Raw genomic sequence first — 17705 nt, 5'->3', positions numbered from 1 at the left:
GACATAACTGAATGACGTACATTAAAATGAAAGGATAAAAAACAAACACAAAGAAAATACCAGAAGGCGCTGGATATAAGAAAAACCAGCATATTTCAACCCCTTTTCTGCATATGACGTCAGAAATGTTGTGTTTTTATTTTCCCCAATTTAGCATGTTGTCACTGCTAACATTGTAATTGTTAGCAGTTGTTGTTCTTGTTAGCTGTGTCTTGTTAGCTAGCAAGGAGCTTTGGAATGTAAGATGCACAATGAGATTCACACAATTCTTAGTGCTTTTTCGCAACGTAAAAATGTAACTGGATCACTTTCAATTTGAACAAAGGTTTTTTATGTACAGCTGAGGGGATGAAAAAAGCTGGTAGGCCTTATTTGACTTTTAGCTGGCTAGTTGTTGTGTTTCTAACTTCTGCGCACAGTGTCCGTCTTGGTGGTTGGACACCTTGTCGATATTCAAGTACTCTCCTATGTTTCTCTCGGGGAGTAAAATAAATTAGATGCTCTTAGAACTGCCCTGCAGTTGCAATGTGACCGGTGATGATAAAACTGAAGACATAAAACACACATAACGGTATCAAAGTACAGTATCAGGATTGTGGATAAAACATAAGGAGAGACCTTAACCTGATTTATGGTTGCTTAATTTCATGAGTTTCAATGTCCATATGTTAATAAAAACAAATACATATTGTAGTTGCCCAGCAGTCTATGTGCGCAGATACCAAAAAACAAAAAATATATATTGCTGTATTCTAAATTTAGCTACATGAAAGGGTTGTTAAGGACAAAATCCGAAGCCTCAAATATATCAACCAACGTAGCATTCAAAAACGCATCTTGAACATATATTGTAAAAACATCCTTCCATAAAACATCTGTACACTTCCCTGTCACTGAATAGTACAAAAACTGAACCACAAATTGCGTAACTTTATAATTTTGCTAATTTCTGTATCGAAGGATTGGAATTTGATGGCTTAGTATGTTGGATACAAGAAACATTGCAAAAGGTACAAAAACATAAGTAACAAGCTCAAAAATGCAATTTCCAAAATGCCAAATTTCAGCAAATCAGACGTACTTCATCTTAGTTACTCAATCCAATCCATTCTACAAAACGTTTTTCATCTCAGATTTTCCATGTATCACCTACTTTTCACCTTAACCCTCGATCACAATGGCATAACTCAGTAGTTGATAAAGACAACAAAGAAATTTCATCCATTGCAGTATTCTTCTGTGGACTTTTGTCCCTACATGCTTTGCTGTCCAGCAACAATCCTCCCCGATCTCACAAATGCCAACACTGAGTAAAATATTTCTCCAAATCACCCTGTTCACTCTGTATGAGACAGATCATCAAGTCAAACAGCTTGTCATAATCATAAAGTGGTGAGCACTGAGGTCAGCAAAAATACAGTTTTCGTAAGACGTTTCTCTGCTATTCCAACATTTTTTTCTCTCTAGAATTTACCATGTTAAGTGGCACAAGTACTGGTCAGTGGATTATATGTACTAACTCTTGAAAGGTCACAAACAGCAAAAATTGTTCTTGAAAAAAGTCTCGAATCATATCATGAGTGACCTTTCTTTCCTAATATGCAAAGGGCAGATTTCAGTTTGAAGTTTGACTTGACAGTCTCTCACATACAAGAAGAGAAATGGAGAACGACACAAGCCAGGGATTCAAAATACTGCTGATCTTTGGCTTATAGCAGGAGAATCTTTGGCAGCGAGGACCACAGCCTGGTCAACAGAGCAGTAAGTCTGTGATATATCGAAGCGGGTCCGTGGGGGAATGGGAGGGGTTTGTCTGTGTAATTCATGGTCGGAGGCTGGGTGGAGGACGCGATGGCGGTGGACAGGGAAGCCCAGGGGGTGTGCGGGCTGGTGGTGGTCCTGGGGGTAGCTGGCCGGATGGGGGTGATCTGGGTGGAGGACTGGAGGTGGTGGGAGATGGGGTGGGGGTCACAGGCTGGTAGTCTGGTGGCGGTGGTGGTGGCATGGGCGTGTGGATCGGGGTGCGAGGAGTGGCCTTGTATGCCGCTGCTGACTCCTCTTTCACTCTTGTGAAGTTGATGCATCGACCCTAAAGGAAAGAAAAGAGACATGTAAGACTAAAAACAGTTCAGGTTCCAATCTGCAATTGATGTGATGGAGGTTTTAGCCACACTAGCTGTGTGCATTGCAGTGAACCATTTATAGTGATTTCTGAGACAGTCCTTGTCTTGTTAACTTGTAGGTGAGTTTCTAAGTTTCCAAAAGGTTGAGACAGCTTGGTCTGAGAGATTTATGAAGAATATGAAAAAAAGAACATGAAACAACAAAATCTGAATGTAGGATTTTAGGTCTAGAAAAATAAGTCAAATCTAGAGCAAAAATGTACACAGGTACACACTCATTTGGGTACAACCACACACACACACACACACACACACACACACACACACACACACACACACACACACACACACACACACACACACACACACACACACACACACACACAGGTGTCTAATTCAAAGTATATCTGGGCTAAGAAAGCCTCAGTCAAACTCAGGTCATGTTAGGTACAGTCACTACTCTTTGTATGTTTGTGTGTGTGTGTGTGTGTCTGGCAGCTGGTGTTCCAGATTACATTTAAATCCCTGCTTTGACGCCCCCACTCCAAATTATCCCGGTTAGTCCAATATTCTGTACTGTTCTGTACGGACACTGTGACTCACTTTCAAAAGTTCCCCAAGTCATGCTGACAACATATGGAGAAATAAGGTATAGGGAAGGATTGGGGGGGGGGGGGGGGGGGGGGGTGGACGATGAGTCTGCTGTACAGGCATGCATGTGTGTGTCTGTGTTACTTGTGATGGGGGTAGAATGGGATAAAATGTTATCTACACCAGTGTAAGTCTGATTTATCATAATGTTAAACAACTGAATTGGTTTTGGAATAAATCACATTTCACTCATAAGCTTCTTGTAAAATATCACATTAACCAAGGTTGCTGTTGCCCACTCCTTTTGCATGCGGTTGGCTGCCACTGGAGTGAAGTAATGCTAATCTACTAATAACCAGTATCAGTGATTGGAGCCACAGACTATGGTTTTAAAGAGTGGAAAAATAAGTGAACAGAAATTGATGTCACTCGTGAAGCTGTGAGGAAAGTAGTTCATTCCATCTTAAAAATAACCTTACGCACAAAGTTAAAGAGGGGAGCTGGAGAAGAGAAAACAATACCAGAAAGAAAAGTTATTGAGGCAGTTCTCTACTATCCCACTCTAAACTTTTGCCCTCTATTTCAACTGACCGATCCTGTCCTCTTTCATTTAGCTGAACATCTCTACATCTACCGCAAACCCGTCTCCAGCACTGACGCTGAACTTCAACTCACTTCTCATCCGGTCAAATGCAGATTACAGCTACTGATGGAACAAGAAGCTGGACAATAAAAATGTAAGACCAAAGTGGATCGACTATGCAGAATGGGCTGGAGCATGCATTAATATCTTTCTTTCTTTCTCTCTCTCTCTCTCTCTCTCTCTCTCTCTCTCTCTCTCTCTCTCTCTCTCTCTCTCTCTCTCTCTCTCTCTCTCTCTCTCTCTCTCTCTCTCTCTCTCTCTCTCTCTCTCTCTCTCTCTCTCTCTCTCTCTCTCTCTCTCTCTCCCTCCCTCACATGTACACACACTCTTACACACAGTATAGCAAAAGCAACACTGGCATTTAACCATTACAAACTGTCACAAAGGACACATTCCATTCATCCCAGTTGGTAAATTAGCTGCTGAATGCTAAACAACAACAACAACAACAACAAAAATGAACAGAGGAGAAATAGGACAAGTATTTAGCAACAACCACCAGTTTCTGGTCTGTTACCACTAATCCAGTCTGGCATTCCTAGACATGTGAGCAAAAAGCATGTGTGCAAATCTCCTCAAATTCTTTAAAACTATTTTCTTGGCTCATAGATATCCATGGAGAGGAGATGGCTTTCTTTTTGCTACAGTATATATTTATATATATACATATATTTATATATATATATAGGTATTCTCTTAACTACTGCTGCACTTTGAAGAGCAAATTAAATTTTTTGGCTTTTTTTGTTTCCAGCTGTTAAAGATTACATCTGCTCTGGAAAACTAGTTGACCCAGAGTTTTGTGTCATTTAGCATCACAGAACAAGTTGCAGTGCTGTTTTCCTCCTTCGAATATTATGAAGCTCTGTTGTTTGTATTAAAGCAATCATTTCACATTTTTGTGAAATGTGATCATTCCCTTTCTTGTCTATTTGTCTGTTAAATATGAAGCTAGCTTAGCTGAGTTTAGCATAAAGACTGATAATGTGTATATGTTGTTTGTTTAATCTGTGCAAAAGCAGTGTAAGTAAGGTAAAGTGTAAAAGTAACAATTTGGTGTTTTATTGGGGGTTATGGGGAAAAGTAGAGATGCTAGTAGGAAGAAATGTGACCTCCTTACAGAGCTAGCTTTTTCCAGTCTTTCTATATTTAACTGTATCATCTAACTCTCCTCCTGAAAGCTAATAAATGGATTTCACTCGACAATAATGACAAGACAGTACATATTTTTAAGTAACTAAAGATTTAATACTGCATATCTATAAAGAATATAGAAATGTTGGAGTGTGCTTTTGTTTTTTAAACTCAGCTTCGCCTCATGTATACATCGTTCTGTTAGCGCCTGGCTGCGGTGTGAGTCTCTAAACATTTTCCAGGATTAAAGAAAGCCACACTCGCCCCGTTCTTTCTTGCTGACCTCCTCCACTGTCTACAGTCTCACCAAGGTCATAAAATTGTCTCAGCCTGGGCAAAACGTGTGTGTGTGTGTGTGTGTGTGTGTGTGTGTGTGTGTGTGTGTGTGTGTGTGTGTGTGTGTGTGTGTGTGTGTGTGTGTGTGTGTGTGTGTGTGTGTGTGTGTGTGTGTGTGTGTGTGTGTGTGTGTGTGTGTGTGTGTGTGTGTGTGTGTGTGTGTGAGAAGTGGTCAGTCGGTTGGTGGAGACAGTTCTGGCAATCATCTGCCTTAGGTATTACCTCATTTCTTTAAGCCAGCTAACTGCCTCCCGGGGGAGGCACGTGTTTATGTGAATGAGAAACAGAGAGAGAGAAAGAAAGAAAGAGAGAGACCAGTGTACATAAGAACCTCAGCAACTGTGTGTGTGTGTGTTTTTTGTGTGTGTGTGTTGTAATACGTCATTGTAATGGATGTGGTTGGGTGACACACATGCAGAGGGGGTCACTGGGTTTATTGCTGGGAGAGAGAAAATGATTGTGCGTGTGTGTATGAACACTAAAAGAAAGGAGCTCAGGAATCATTGATAAGAATTATCTACATGACTACAGCAGCAGAGATCACAGACAGACTGTTTGCTCAATGAACCATAGTTAGGTTTTGCTTGTGATTTTGTGATTTTACTTTAATGACTTTGTGTATACAAATTGTTAAAATAACACAGCAGTAAGCATGCCCACACATGAACCACCATTGTGCAGGATTGTAGCCCGGCTGGTCCCAGGGGTGACATTCAACTGATGCTGTGGCATGGCGATGAAAAGCGCGCCATGGCAACAGAACAACCAATTAAAAATCCAGGCTGAACTCTGCCAACTTGGCCTTGAGTGTGCGCTCCTATTACTGTTTTTCTCGATGGCTTACACACTAAAATTGTGCCTATTAACTAAACATCCCAAACCATGACGCCATCTACCAAAGACAGACCCATTTCCCAAAACTATAAACACCATTCCCCTTTTTTCACTCATGTGCTCATTTAGAAGGCACTGGCATTCAATATTACTAACTCAAGTCATCACAGCTGGAACCCAATTAACACACATTCCTAAGTTGGAAACAATAAGAATTAAAACTCCTTACACACCAATCAGAACCTCAGGATAGATAGATAACAGAGCCATAGGTCAGTCCATGCTGTTTTGCAGTGTATATGTGGGTTTGATGGCTTTTGTGTGATGTCAGAAGGCAACGTTCCGTTTAGATGTAAGATTGTATGGTTTTGAGTGGAGAGTTTGGTTTTTACATGGAAGTTTGTGAAGATTAGTGTGCAGTTAAACATTTGTGTTTAGAGTTTTGGGCAATGGAGCAATCAAGAAAAACTCTAAATGGAAAGCCTGCCAGGTTTGGAGTGTGAGACTTTGCTCTAAAAGGCCTGTTCGCAGTAGGACTGAGGAACTGGCAGGAAATTTAAAATGAAATATATTTCAGGTAACACTTAAAGCAAGGAAAGAGGTGCCCAACGCTTGTTTCCACTCTTTCCTCTGCGAAATAAAACATCACACTACCTGGAAATGAGCCGGCCTGCTGGCACATGGGAAAAGTTTCTGTCTTCTGCTTCATGCTTTTTAACAAACTGACAATGACTTGAGTGGAAAGAGACATGATTTCTTCAAGGAAATGAGCATTTCCTCATGTAGAGGTTACAGCAATTGCTAAAAGCTTCCCTGGGTAAGAGATTTGTTGATGAAGGATGTGAAATTTTATCTATCTGGCTGGTGGTTTGCTTTGGTAAAGATGTACTTTTTTTTGTCTCAAAGTGCTGAAAGCTTATCTTGTGGTAATTCCTGTCTCTGTACCTGTTTGTGGTGCCAAGAAGCCACTCTTAAATGTGGAATTCACGTTAAAAAAGGATTATTGGAACACTTTCTGCTAATAAGGCATAATTTTAACTAGCGCTTGGGACGAGGCCTGATTAGCAGCATTAGCGGTCTGGAAGAAAGTGAAAAATAGACGTTGATGAATGATGATTGAGATTATCATATTGTTTCATCTGACCTGCATTAAAAGCCAAGCCACCTAAAATAAATCACCACTGACAGGATCACAAGAACATATTTAAACATCAAATTGTCAGAGGGATTTATAAATCCGCTTTCTAAACCCAGTAAATTCCCATCTTCTCCCTCACATTCAAACGAAACTATCTAGGGCTTTTTGATACAAAGTCTCAGGGGCATTAAAACTAAACCATGTGGCTCATCTGAGAAGAGGAGAGAATTTTTACCAGTTTACACACACGGACGGCAGAAAACACCCCTATCGAGCTACAAGGATGTGTGTGAGCGTGAGCTGCGGTTCTGCTTTCTATCTGATTTATGGCGACTAATATAAAGCAGGTGTGAGAGCGAGACCGGCTCAACAGGATGGATCTGGGCCAGCTGAGGTGTTAGCCAGCACAGAAACACTAGGAGAGAATGAGACAGAGAGACAGATAGAGGACAGGATGACTAATCTCCACATTAGTTTTTGTCCTTCAGAAATGAATTTTCTCCCCTTAGTGTGGATTATCACCCATTTGACTATATATCTGATACTTCATTTATCATAAATGAAGCAGCCTCAGAATGTACACGGTCTAGCATGTATATTGTTATGGACATTGTTAAATTGATGAGTACAGTACGTAAGAAATTGACCGTTTGTTAAACCCCTTCCCTGAACAGTTATTTTCCAATAAGAGGACTGTCTGTCAAGATAGAGATTTTGTCACATGTTGAAGAGGTTTGGATGTAATAAGAGTGATTTTCTGCAATAAGAGAGCAAACATGTAGAGAAAGGAAACAGTGTGTTTGTCTGCTCTCATTTAAGCTAACGTTGACAGCTAACTAGCTTTCTACTGTACTGTATAAACCCAACCCAGCATTACATTTAAGACTAAGAAACATTTCATGCTAATAATTTTGTGTGTGTAATATTAAAATAAAATAAAAGTTAACAGCACCTCCACTGTGTAGAAGCTAATCCTGGATGCTACTTTATCTGAGCATAAACTAACGTTAGCTGGTCTGTCCTAATCTATTGGATTTGCGGACATTTACACTAACAATAGCTTTACTTTTACCAATCATATTGGTTAATCCTCATTCTAAAAGCCTTTTCTTTTGTAACATTAAAAGTGAAAATATGAACAATAAAACTTAAATCTTAAGTCTGTTAGCTTGTTAAAGTATGCGAGTTAAATAGCCAAACACTGAAATACTACACTGCAAGCCAAGAGCAATACTGTTTTGTTATTTCAGGCTTTGGGTTTTTTTGGGCATTAATCGCTTATTAAATGCAATTTTACAGGATTCCCGTTTCAACGAGAAACAGTTTTAAACCTTAAAAAGTCACTTCGAGATGTTTTCAACCAACTCATGGCTACAGCTGATAACATCTGTTAGCAACAGTTATCATCTTAGCCGTCAAAATCAATGGTTGACTAAAAATGTTTAGTGGAAAGCTTGACAGGCAAAGCAACAGTAACGTTCAATTGTTCAATTGAGATGTAAGATCAAATACATCATCTTCCTTATGGTTGGCCAGAAAATAAAACAACTTTTAATATTAGTTACACAGTGAACTCAACAAAATGAGAACAAAAGGCAAAAAAATGATATATGAGATAGAGGAGGTTGACAAAGAGGGTGTTACAGCTGTGGGTCACCACAGGTATAAAACACTGTAGGAGGGAGGAAACACAGGCCAGAAGTGTGGAAGTGAATGTGAGTGGGTGTGGGGGGAAGCATTTGAGGAAATGAAATATTTCCATGGTGCACTGCTGAGGTACTCACATGATCCCCGGGCTGGGGTCTCATCAGAGAGACCTGGTCATACCCACGGCGAAACAGAGCCCAGATAGCATCCAGTTTACCCTGAACAGAAGACAGAAAAGAAGGAAAGATTTAACAGCTGGACACATCTGGATACCAAACCTTTTCATATTGTTTCTACTGTATCAGCAAACTTTTGGTCTGTGGCCTCAACTGTGTACCATCAAAGACGAGACTTGGCAGGTTTTAGTACCCTCCAAACTCTGCAGCAGCAGATTTTACTGATTAGTTCCTTCCGCTTTGGTTGAAATTGTGCTGATTATTTACTACAATTATATTAAGTTATGAACCTTTAATTCTTCTTAAATAAGTTTCTCCGTTGCTACAAATGAAGTAGTTCCCCTTCCAGGGAGGAAAAAAATGATAAAAAGGTTTGGCAACTTAGTGGAAGCTTACTTTTAATACACAGGAAAGAAACATTAATCCCAACAATAACAATTAAAAGAACCCTGGATAAACATTATCGTGAGACCTCTAAAAATACTTAAATTGATATAACTTTTAACTGAGCTGCATGGTCATGTCACGTTTTGAGCCAAACTTTGGTGGTAGCTGGATTAAGAGGGGAATTCTGCTCCTTACATAAGGTGTGTACAGTAAGTAATGACTGGTCTGTGTGTATTTTTCCTGCTCTGACTGTGAACAGGGTAGCAGTGTGTACAGATAACAGTAAGTACAGCTACTATATGAAAGGCCAGCGTTGTTACACAGAGGTGAATTGTATAGTGATAAAAGCACAAATAGTACTGACGCCAAGTGTAATAATGACTCACTGTGTGGAGTAGATGTTATAGTAGTAGATGTATATTTCTTTGGTTACATGTTCACCTGGATAGTTGGTGAATTTTGTGTTTATGCAGCTAATTATTCTACATAAACATGATTAGAACAGACTTTATTCGTCCCTGCTGTCTTGTGAAACTCCAGTCTTGGTACTTTTCAGTTTTTAAAGTCAGTGGAAGGATTTCAAGATTCTCTCTCTGTGGGTTGAGAGATTTTCTGCCACCCTCAGTTATTTGAAACTTACTGGGCTCAAGCTCAAAAATGCACAGTGGTTAAACTGTAAACAAAGCAGATTTTCAAGTTCCTGAAAAGCTGACAGGACGGTAATAATGCAGTCACACACATGAACATACTCCAAGATGCGTTCATAGATTCACTAAATAAGTCAAATAAATGCAGCTATATTAAAAGAGTTGTGGCTACAGTGCCCCATTGTCTGTTGGGTCCTGAGGGAAACTGAGGTTGTGTTTACCCGGATGGGCGTGTACCACTTCCGGTTCTGAGGAGCCTTCTTGTTGGAGGACTTCTTAGGTTTGGGCTCGAAGGGTTCGTACTCCTGCTCCGGCATTTTCACCACAGCGTTCTTCGGCTTCTCCAGCTTTGCCCCCTCCTCGGTCGAGCCCTTCCCTCCCCAACGCACCTACAAAATCAACAAAGAAGCAATGAATGTAAACCAATCTGGTCTGATTTCCATCTGTTGTTTGGAATTAAAGATTTAGTGATAATTGTCTGTAAGTAATAGGCATGAGCATTTATCATCTTGTCACCTCCATCCTCTTGATCCCTCCGATTCCTCTTCCTCCATAATATGAGGCATCCACAGTGGGCCACTTCTTCTTGGGCAGCCCGTCTTCATCATCTGACTCCTAAAACACAAATAATTACACAAAACCTGACTTATCGACTTTTTCCCTCTTTTGTACACTTGTTGTCGTAAACATAAGTCAATACTGATGTCAAGCCACTTAAAAATGTTTGTTAAATGATACTTGCTGAGCACAGATCTGTGTATAAACTGGAATGATCCATTTCTAGCTTATATAAACTGTATAATGTGCTACAGATAGTTACAAAAACACAGAGATGTAGTTTCACCCGTTTATTTCAGTCCTATTCAGGCTTTTTGGTGGGTACTTAGGTGTGTGTTTGTGTGTGTGTCTGTGTGTGTGTGTGTGTGTGTGTGTGTGTGTGTCTGTGTGTGTGTGTGTGTGTGTGTGTGTGTGTGTGCCTTGACTCACAGGCTCAGGAGGAGGTGGAGGAGGTGGTTCTTTGATCACCTGTGAAAGCATATGAGACATGACACGTTCAGGAGAGGTGGAAACAACAGGTATCGTTTAGCTTTTCACAAACACATTCATCACCTCAGCTCTCAAAGGAACTCTTAAGAGTTTTCATGATTTTTTGTTTTTGTGGGGAGACCTTTGGAGGCTCTGGATAATTCTAATTTTAAGTGTTGCTGTTAAAAATCGACCACTTCCTTAATGTAGTTTGTGTTTCTTACCACAGTGCAGCAGAGAGGCCAGAACCACCACATGAAGAGTAGGGCCAACAGGAGGAACAACACCAGCAGGGTGATGAGGAGGATGGTGCCATCAAACTAGGAAACACACACACGCAGTAGTACATTACTACACCACCACATGCACTGAACCCAGACAATATGTATCCAGAGGTGGCTGATGGCTGTCACTTTTCATATTCATGTTTTTTTGTTTTTATTGATGATGAGAAAAACAAAAAAAAACATACAAGTTGTGTGATCCCCAAATGAATCCATCAGCTACATTGCTTATTTTCAACGAGGCAGGCGTCCATGAGCCAAACATGGTTCTCATTACAGACCACAGATGAGGATCACATGTGGTTAGACTTTCCCCTATCTATCTTGTGGCAAAGACACGGGTGCATTTATCTGAACTCAGCAGTGGGGTCCATTGCAGAAAACCAAACACTAGAATCAAGTTACTATTTGTTAGAAACTCCAAATCAGCAAGTTTGTGATTATCATAAACTTTAGTGGTTGACGAGTTAGCAGACTTTGTTAAACAATGGTTTAGCAAACAATGCAGGAAATTTAAACAAATGGCCTCATCTCTTGCACATATGATGTGTGTATGTGCTTTCCAATGCTATAGAGGCATATTTTGTGGACTTTGGTGAATGTTTTTGGCAGGGGTCACATGCGTTTGTTGAGTTTGTTTTCAACCTCAACTTTTTTAATAGACTAACAAGGCCTACCCATCTCAAGTTAGCAACTGCTTATGTCTGACTTCAGACTATATGATTTAGTTTAGTGGCGAGAGGCAGCTAATTACAATGGTATGTCTAATTGAGCTCAGTAGTATATCATGAACCACAACAAAGCAGTTGTATTCAGTATTTTCATGGATATGATGGCACATGGACTGAGGGTTGGGTGGGAATGTACTGTGGCTCCAGCCCATATGTCTCAACATATGTGTTTTATTTGGGAAGTTGCTTTAAAGTGTCTTAAATTGCATCTTGTTTAATTTTGTTTTTTAGGAAATGAAGCTCTACCCGGCTTCACATTGACACAATTGCCTACATTCATACACCTGGGAGCTACAAGAGTCTTTCCACTCAGCTCGATTTGAGTGCCTTGCTCAAAGTATTGCAGATGTGCCTGCATGCTTTTACTTTTAGTTCAGTGAGCTGGTAGCTTTGTGGTCATGAACTTGCTTCTTTAACCTCTTGTCTCCTGCCACCCCGGGGGAGTTTGGAGGGCCTTTTTTGGGTGTATTGCTACTACAACCCCTGTGGTTTGGCTCCAGAAAAAAGGAGAAAATACAAAATTGAAAAAGGGAAGATGAAAGAGATTAAGGGGGTAAAGAAACTCACTGCAGAGAACAAAACAACAAACTTCTAGGAAAGAAATATGGTTGGAGAGGACACAAGAAGAACAAATAAACAACAAAAAAATTGAAAAACTTGATAGAATCTATACTTTTATCTTTGGAGAAACTGTCATCTCCAAGCAAAAGTTCAATGCCAAACAGTGTTTAATGTCACTGATATAAAGACATATGGGTGCAACGAAGACACTTTTAGAAAAAAAATTTGCTACCTCTCAAAGAGGAACTGCACAGAAGAAAAAAGTTTGGTTCTTTTTAGCCAAAACAAAAAAAACACAGATGTTTTATTTTAAGATAATCTAATATGATTTTACTGAACCACACATTGAATAATCTGCAATACTGGCCAATGTTAAGCACACGAATAGAGAACTTTCCCCATAGCCACGGCTGTATGAGAAGCGGTCACTTACACACTCTGTGGTGGTGATGTGCACATTGCTGCTGATGAAAGACAGACCATCATTCATGCTCACTTGAAGATAAATCACCCTGAAAGACAACAACAGACACAAACATTGACAAGTGAATATCTTCATTTTGGGATGGGAGCATTGCAGTCCATGCTAGATATGTTTAGGGAGGTTTATTTGGTCTGAAATATTTCCTCCTTCAGCTCCATTTGTTTGACCAGGATGATGTCATTTGAACTTGGGTTCACACCAAATGATGTCACCAAACCGCCCAATCTCAATCTTCAAGAAAACAAACAAGAGAACGAAAGAAAAGAAAGACCACAAAATAACAAAGATTATGAAGTTCTTCAGAAAGTCAGCTAGACCAGAGATAACGTCTGCATGTTATGCTTTTTCTTTTAAGTTGACAGAAAATGGAACCAAATTAGTTTAGAGTCTTTGCAGCTGCCAACCTGGCAGGCGGACATATTTCCAAAACTCTGTCCAATAAAGGCGTTACTTGTATGTCGTGTGACTTTTGTTTACGACCCCTGTTTCACTTGTAAATGAGCAATTTCGACCTAAACGAACCAAACGAAAAAGTACAACAAACTTTTCCACTGTGGTTGAAAACCAGAGGAAACAAACTGTAGGTGTGATTGTGTGACCCACTGAGCCACACAGCGGGCCCCGAGGCCGAGGTAAGGATGGATGAAGTTAAACAAAATGGAAAAAAAGACAACCTGCCAATTCAGATTGTGTTTTTATAGTTGTGGGCAGGTTGAGTATTTTTCCAAGACGTAGCAGCAAACTAATTGCAGTCTCAGGAATGAGAGCAATCTGTAACACCTCCTCTTTACAGTCTATGAGCTGCAAAATGATTTGTGCAAAGTGGGAAAATATGAAAAACAGTTTAACAACACCTAATGTGAGGACATCTTGCCAATATTATAGATAGTATTCATTGGTTTAAAGTCCTTATCAAGGGACAGGTAAGGTGCAGTTCTTTTAAAGGTCAAAAACACTTTAAACCTCCAATCAAAACAAAAATAATGGATAAACATGCTTCTGCTCATTCCAGTCCAATCTCAACCTTGCCCATATCATAACTTCTTTCAGGATCTACCGGTCTCTAAGGGCTTTTTTGGAACCACAAGAGTCTTTCTTGATGATTTGAATCCATTCCTCCTCCAAGTGGGAAAAACAATTCTGAGAATTTCAGGGGGCCTCTGGTTGACCCTCTTTGGAGCCTGTTCTTGTTCAGTTCTTAAAAACATGTGGATGAAAGGCATGCTTTTTAAACAACCCCCCCTCTACCACCCCAACTCTATTCCCTCAGTTCTCCTTTGGTAGAGAACCAGGTGGACGTGAATGAAGTCTGGCAGATGGAAAGCAGGCTGTATGACCGATAAACCTGTCTTTAGTCAGACTCGGAGGGCTGTCTGAGTTGTGAGACAGAGGGTGGAAAGAGAGAAGAGAATAGATGGGTTAGTGGGTGAATTTCATGATCAACAGCATACTGTGAATGCCTCACTGACAATAAACAGCTGAGCACTAAAAGTCTGAAACCTCAGGACAGTCTCAAAAACAAAGGTAGTTTATGTGCGTGAGTTTGATGTGTCTATGTTTGTGGGACTGAAATTGATTGAATATGTATTGATGTACAGTGCAGATTCACTGTTACCACATGTGTCCCAGAATGCACTGAAGTTCTGATACACATATAGTGACAGAATTAGGTTAGGGTTTAAATTTAGGCAAATTCAATTTTGCCGTTAAGATTAGACATCTAGGATTGGCATAATTAGCAATTAGCAATAATCCACACACACATCCGTCCCAGTCTCAATGGTACAGACTGCTGGTTGTAGTTAAATAACATTTCTTAGTGAATTTCCGATTTCTTTAGTATTCATTTATTGTCTGCCAATTGGCTCTGTTAACACGACATTGACATATTATCTCTTAATAAAATGAATGCCCTAATGTCTTTTTACCTTTTAGGTACCCTATACCTCTACTCTATACCACCTACTGAGGGAAATATCAGGCTCTTATGTTGATGGCTAATATTAGTGGTAAGAGCTAAAATACTAAGACCAAAACAATGAGTTAAAGATACTCAATTGCTGAATGAAGCTGAGAGAAACTGCAGCGTTAGGTGAAAATTCTTTGTTGATTCATCACTACAAGCAACTCCTACCACACTGCACTTAGTCATTTGACCCATTCTTATCTTTAAACAAACGCTGATTAGTGCAGCTTTAACATCAGTTCAGCATTAATCAAACTGAATATTATTGCAAAATACTGTTCACTGTAAGCTGATTAAAGGTTACTAGATGTTTTTGACCTGTAGTAGTCATATGGAGCAGTTTCTTTAGGAGTGAGTCCCATTTTTGGTTGTCTCATTATCACATGCTTATACATGTCAACAAGTGTGATACGATAAACATTCCTGCCAGTGCTTTCACATGATCCTACTGATTCACAGGTGGTGATAAGATATGTCAAGGCAGTAAAGAAGCAACTAAACATGGATGCAAACCATGCAGGATGTAAAATATCACAAAAAAAACTCCACAGGACACATGTAATTTGATTTGTCCCAGTGTCTGGCTACTGACAATTAAAGGAAGAGAAAGGTTGATACTAGAAGGAAAAAAAACGATGAGAAAAGGAAACAGTCTATTTGAAGATGTGAGGGGATCAAAGCTGTAGGGCAGAAATGTCGGTTGTCCAGCACATAGTCAGACAACTGTTAAGCAAGGAAATGAAAGAGACAAAGCATGAACACACACACATGCACACACACTTGAATTAGACTGGCCAGACACACACAGTTTGTTTGCAATCCATTAGATAGAGTGGATCACCCTGCCTCAAAGGAAAAAGAATCTACATTAAAACACTTTAACAGGTAGCGTGACATTGGCTGCTTTGCTATTTACTCTTCTTCTTCCTGTGTATAACTGGCCAAACATAGCTAGCATGATGTAATGTCCAGGATATTTCCAGCTGGATATATTTAAGCGATCTAAAACATCAGTGGTACAGTAAATGCCTGGTTTTGGCATCAGTAGGTCGGAATAAAAGAGCGAAGGCCTTTTTCTAGAATTGACAATTTGCACTGACATTTAACAGAAAAAAATGCTTGTAGAATATGCCAAGACACCACTTTCTGCCCACGAAATATCATAAAATAGACCAAAATTAAATTTAGTAAAAAGATTGCTGGCTGGGTTTTGAGCAAAGTGACAACAAAACAGTCAAAATCACAGTTTCATGACATTAAGAACTGCTAATCAGTCACAAACCAACCCATTAGTCTGGGTTTCAGTGCAGTCTCAAAAGCTCTCCCCAAGGAGTTTCCACCCTGCTGAGAATCAAGCTGCATACAAACACACATGGCCACACACTTGAAAGACCAGGCTAGCTGCTACATGGCTTTGATCAGCCAAACTGGACAAGCAGACGGTTGAAAGAGTGGAAGACTGACAGGGGATGAAAGAAGGAGTTTGTGTGTGACAGACACAAATAAAAGACGGAGAAAGAAAAATGAGCAGACAGGCAGGCATAGAAGGTTCGGGGGCTTGAAAAACAACCGGCGAGCTGGGTGAAAAGAACCACCGTGGCGCCAAAAATAAAGGCAGAGGTGGAGAAAGAGAGGAAGGGGAAAAAAGATAAGTGTGTGATCGGAAAGATGTGAGGTTGAGTGTTAAGGCATAAAGGGATGGAAAGTTTGAGAGACCTAAGGCAAGAGCAGCTTGCTTTGAATGTAAATCAGGAAATCACGTGACATACCCTCAGTTTTACGACCCTTCTGCCAAGGTATCGATTAAAGCTTTAGAGTCCGACTCATGAGTCCAGGTTGTTTAAATCTTTCCCTCTCTTTCCGCACCAATGCCAGTGCAAATATGAACTGCAAATTGGATTTATAACTGCTATGGGAGAATAAAAAGAAGGAATTTGTATCATAATTACATGAGTACGCTATCCCTGAAGGTCAAGAATGTGAGCAGGGTGGCTGGTATTGGTTGACAGGCCATCTCCTCCCACCTCTTTGTCTCTGTGTAGATCATGTCTTTAACCGCCGTCCACTGAACCTTTTATTCTGTGGCCTACTGTACTTTTCTTACCATAAAGAGTTAGGTTAGAGAGGTTTGCGGATTGTTAATGTTGGAACATGGTAAGACTCTAAAAGGAGAAAACGACCAGCTGACGAAGAGGTTATACCAGAAAAATTGTGTGACCGTCGTGTGGTGAATGTTCGAGTAAGCTAACCTCAGTTGTCTTAGTTTTCACATCCCGCCACCCCCCCGAAGTACACTGAAGTAACTGAAGCTGTCTTAGGCCTATGTCAATAGACGTGATCCTGACCTGACAAATACCGTACACTATAATCAAATTTGCTACCACAGACCTCAGTCTGAATATAAGAATCTCAAACTACACAAGCACAAATGTTAATAAATGTAAATGTAATGCATAGAGGTGCAGCCAGCATTGTGTCCTGGCTGTACTGTCATCACAACTGAGGTCAAAATTGGTTTGTCCAGTTGTTGACAATACAGGGACCCAATATTATACTTTTGAGGTATTAGATCCACGAGGGTTCTCCAGAATAAAGCAAGGTACAGGTACCAAGATGTCAGTAAAGTATGGGTATTTAGGTACAGGGACTGTTTACGTGTACAGGGTACATTTGGACACATTTTTGGCCACTTGGGGGCAGCACAATGAGCTCTAAACACAACATTAACATATAATGTTATCAAAAGGTTTAGTTATACATTCTTCATATACAGATTTACATATTCACAAAGCAACATTGTCACTCATTTGGAGTTGTGTTGACAATAGCCTCAATTAGCTATTGATCATGCCAGACCAAGTAAAAAAAACATGATCAAAACCTGTCAGTGCACTGAATTGAGTTAGGGTGTGCTTTATTGCTTTTAAGAATCATAATGTGTTCTTTCTTATGTAAAAAAGTTACATAACCTCACTTTAAAGCAGCATTATCTGTACA

At 40.0% G+C, this 17705-nt stretch overlaps 1 protein-coding gene across 1 annotated transcript in view; it reads right to left on the bottom strand.

Annotated features, from left to right (window-relative positions):
• Positions 1 to 1702: 1702 nt before the first annotated feature.
• The window catches only part of antxr1c (ANTXR cell adhesion molecule 1c), a 36068-nt gene continuing 20065 nt past the window's right edge, over positions 1703 to 17705 (bottom strand). The window contains exons 12-18 of the mRNA XM_062442848.1: positions 12692 to 12770; positions 10907 to 11002; positions 10644 to 10682; positions 10173 to 10271; positions 9878 to 10045; positions 8584 to 8664; positions 1703 to 2089 (exon numbers count right to left, since the gene is read on the bottom strand). Coding sequence (XP_062298832.1) covers positions 1823 to 2089; positions 8584 to 8664; positions 9878 to 10045; positions 10173 to 10271; positions 10644 to 10682; positions 10907 to 11002; positions 12692 to 12770 — 829 coding nt within the window. The 3' untranslated portion in view covers positions 1703 to 1822. The remainder of the gene's footprint in view (positions 2090 to 8583; positions 8665 to 9877; positions 10046 to 10172; positions 10272 to 10643; positions 10683 to 10906; positions 11003 to 12691; positions 12771 to 17705) is intronic.

The sequence above is a fragment of the Scomber scombrus genome, chromosome 21 (assembly GCF_963691925.1).
Source record: "Scomber scombrus chromosome 21, fScoSco1.1, whole genome shotgun sequence".
Lineage (NCBI taxonomy): Eukaryota > Metazoa > Chordata > Actinopteri > Scombriformes > Scombridae > Scomber > Scomber scombrus.
Note: the sequence above shows the minus strand (reverse complement) of the source record. Positions and strands in the feature narration are given on the sequence as shown.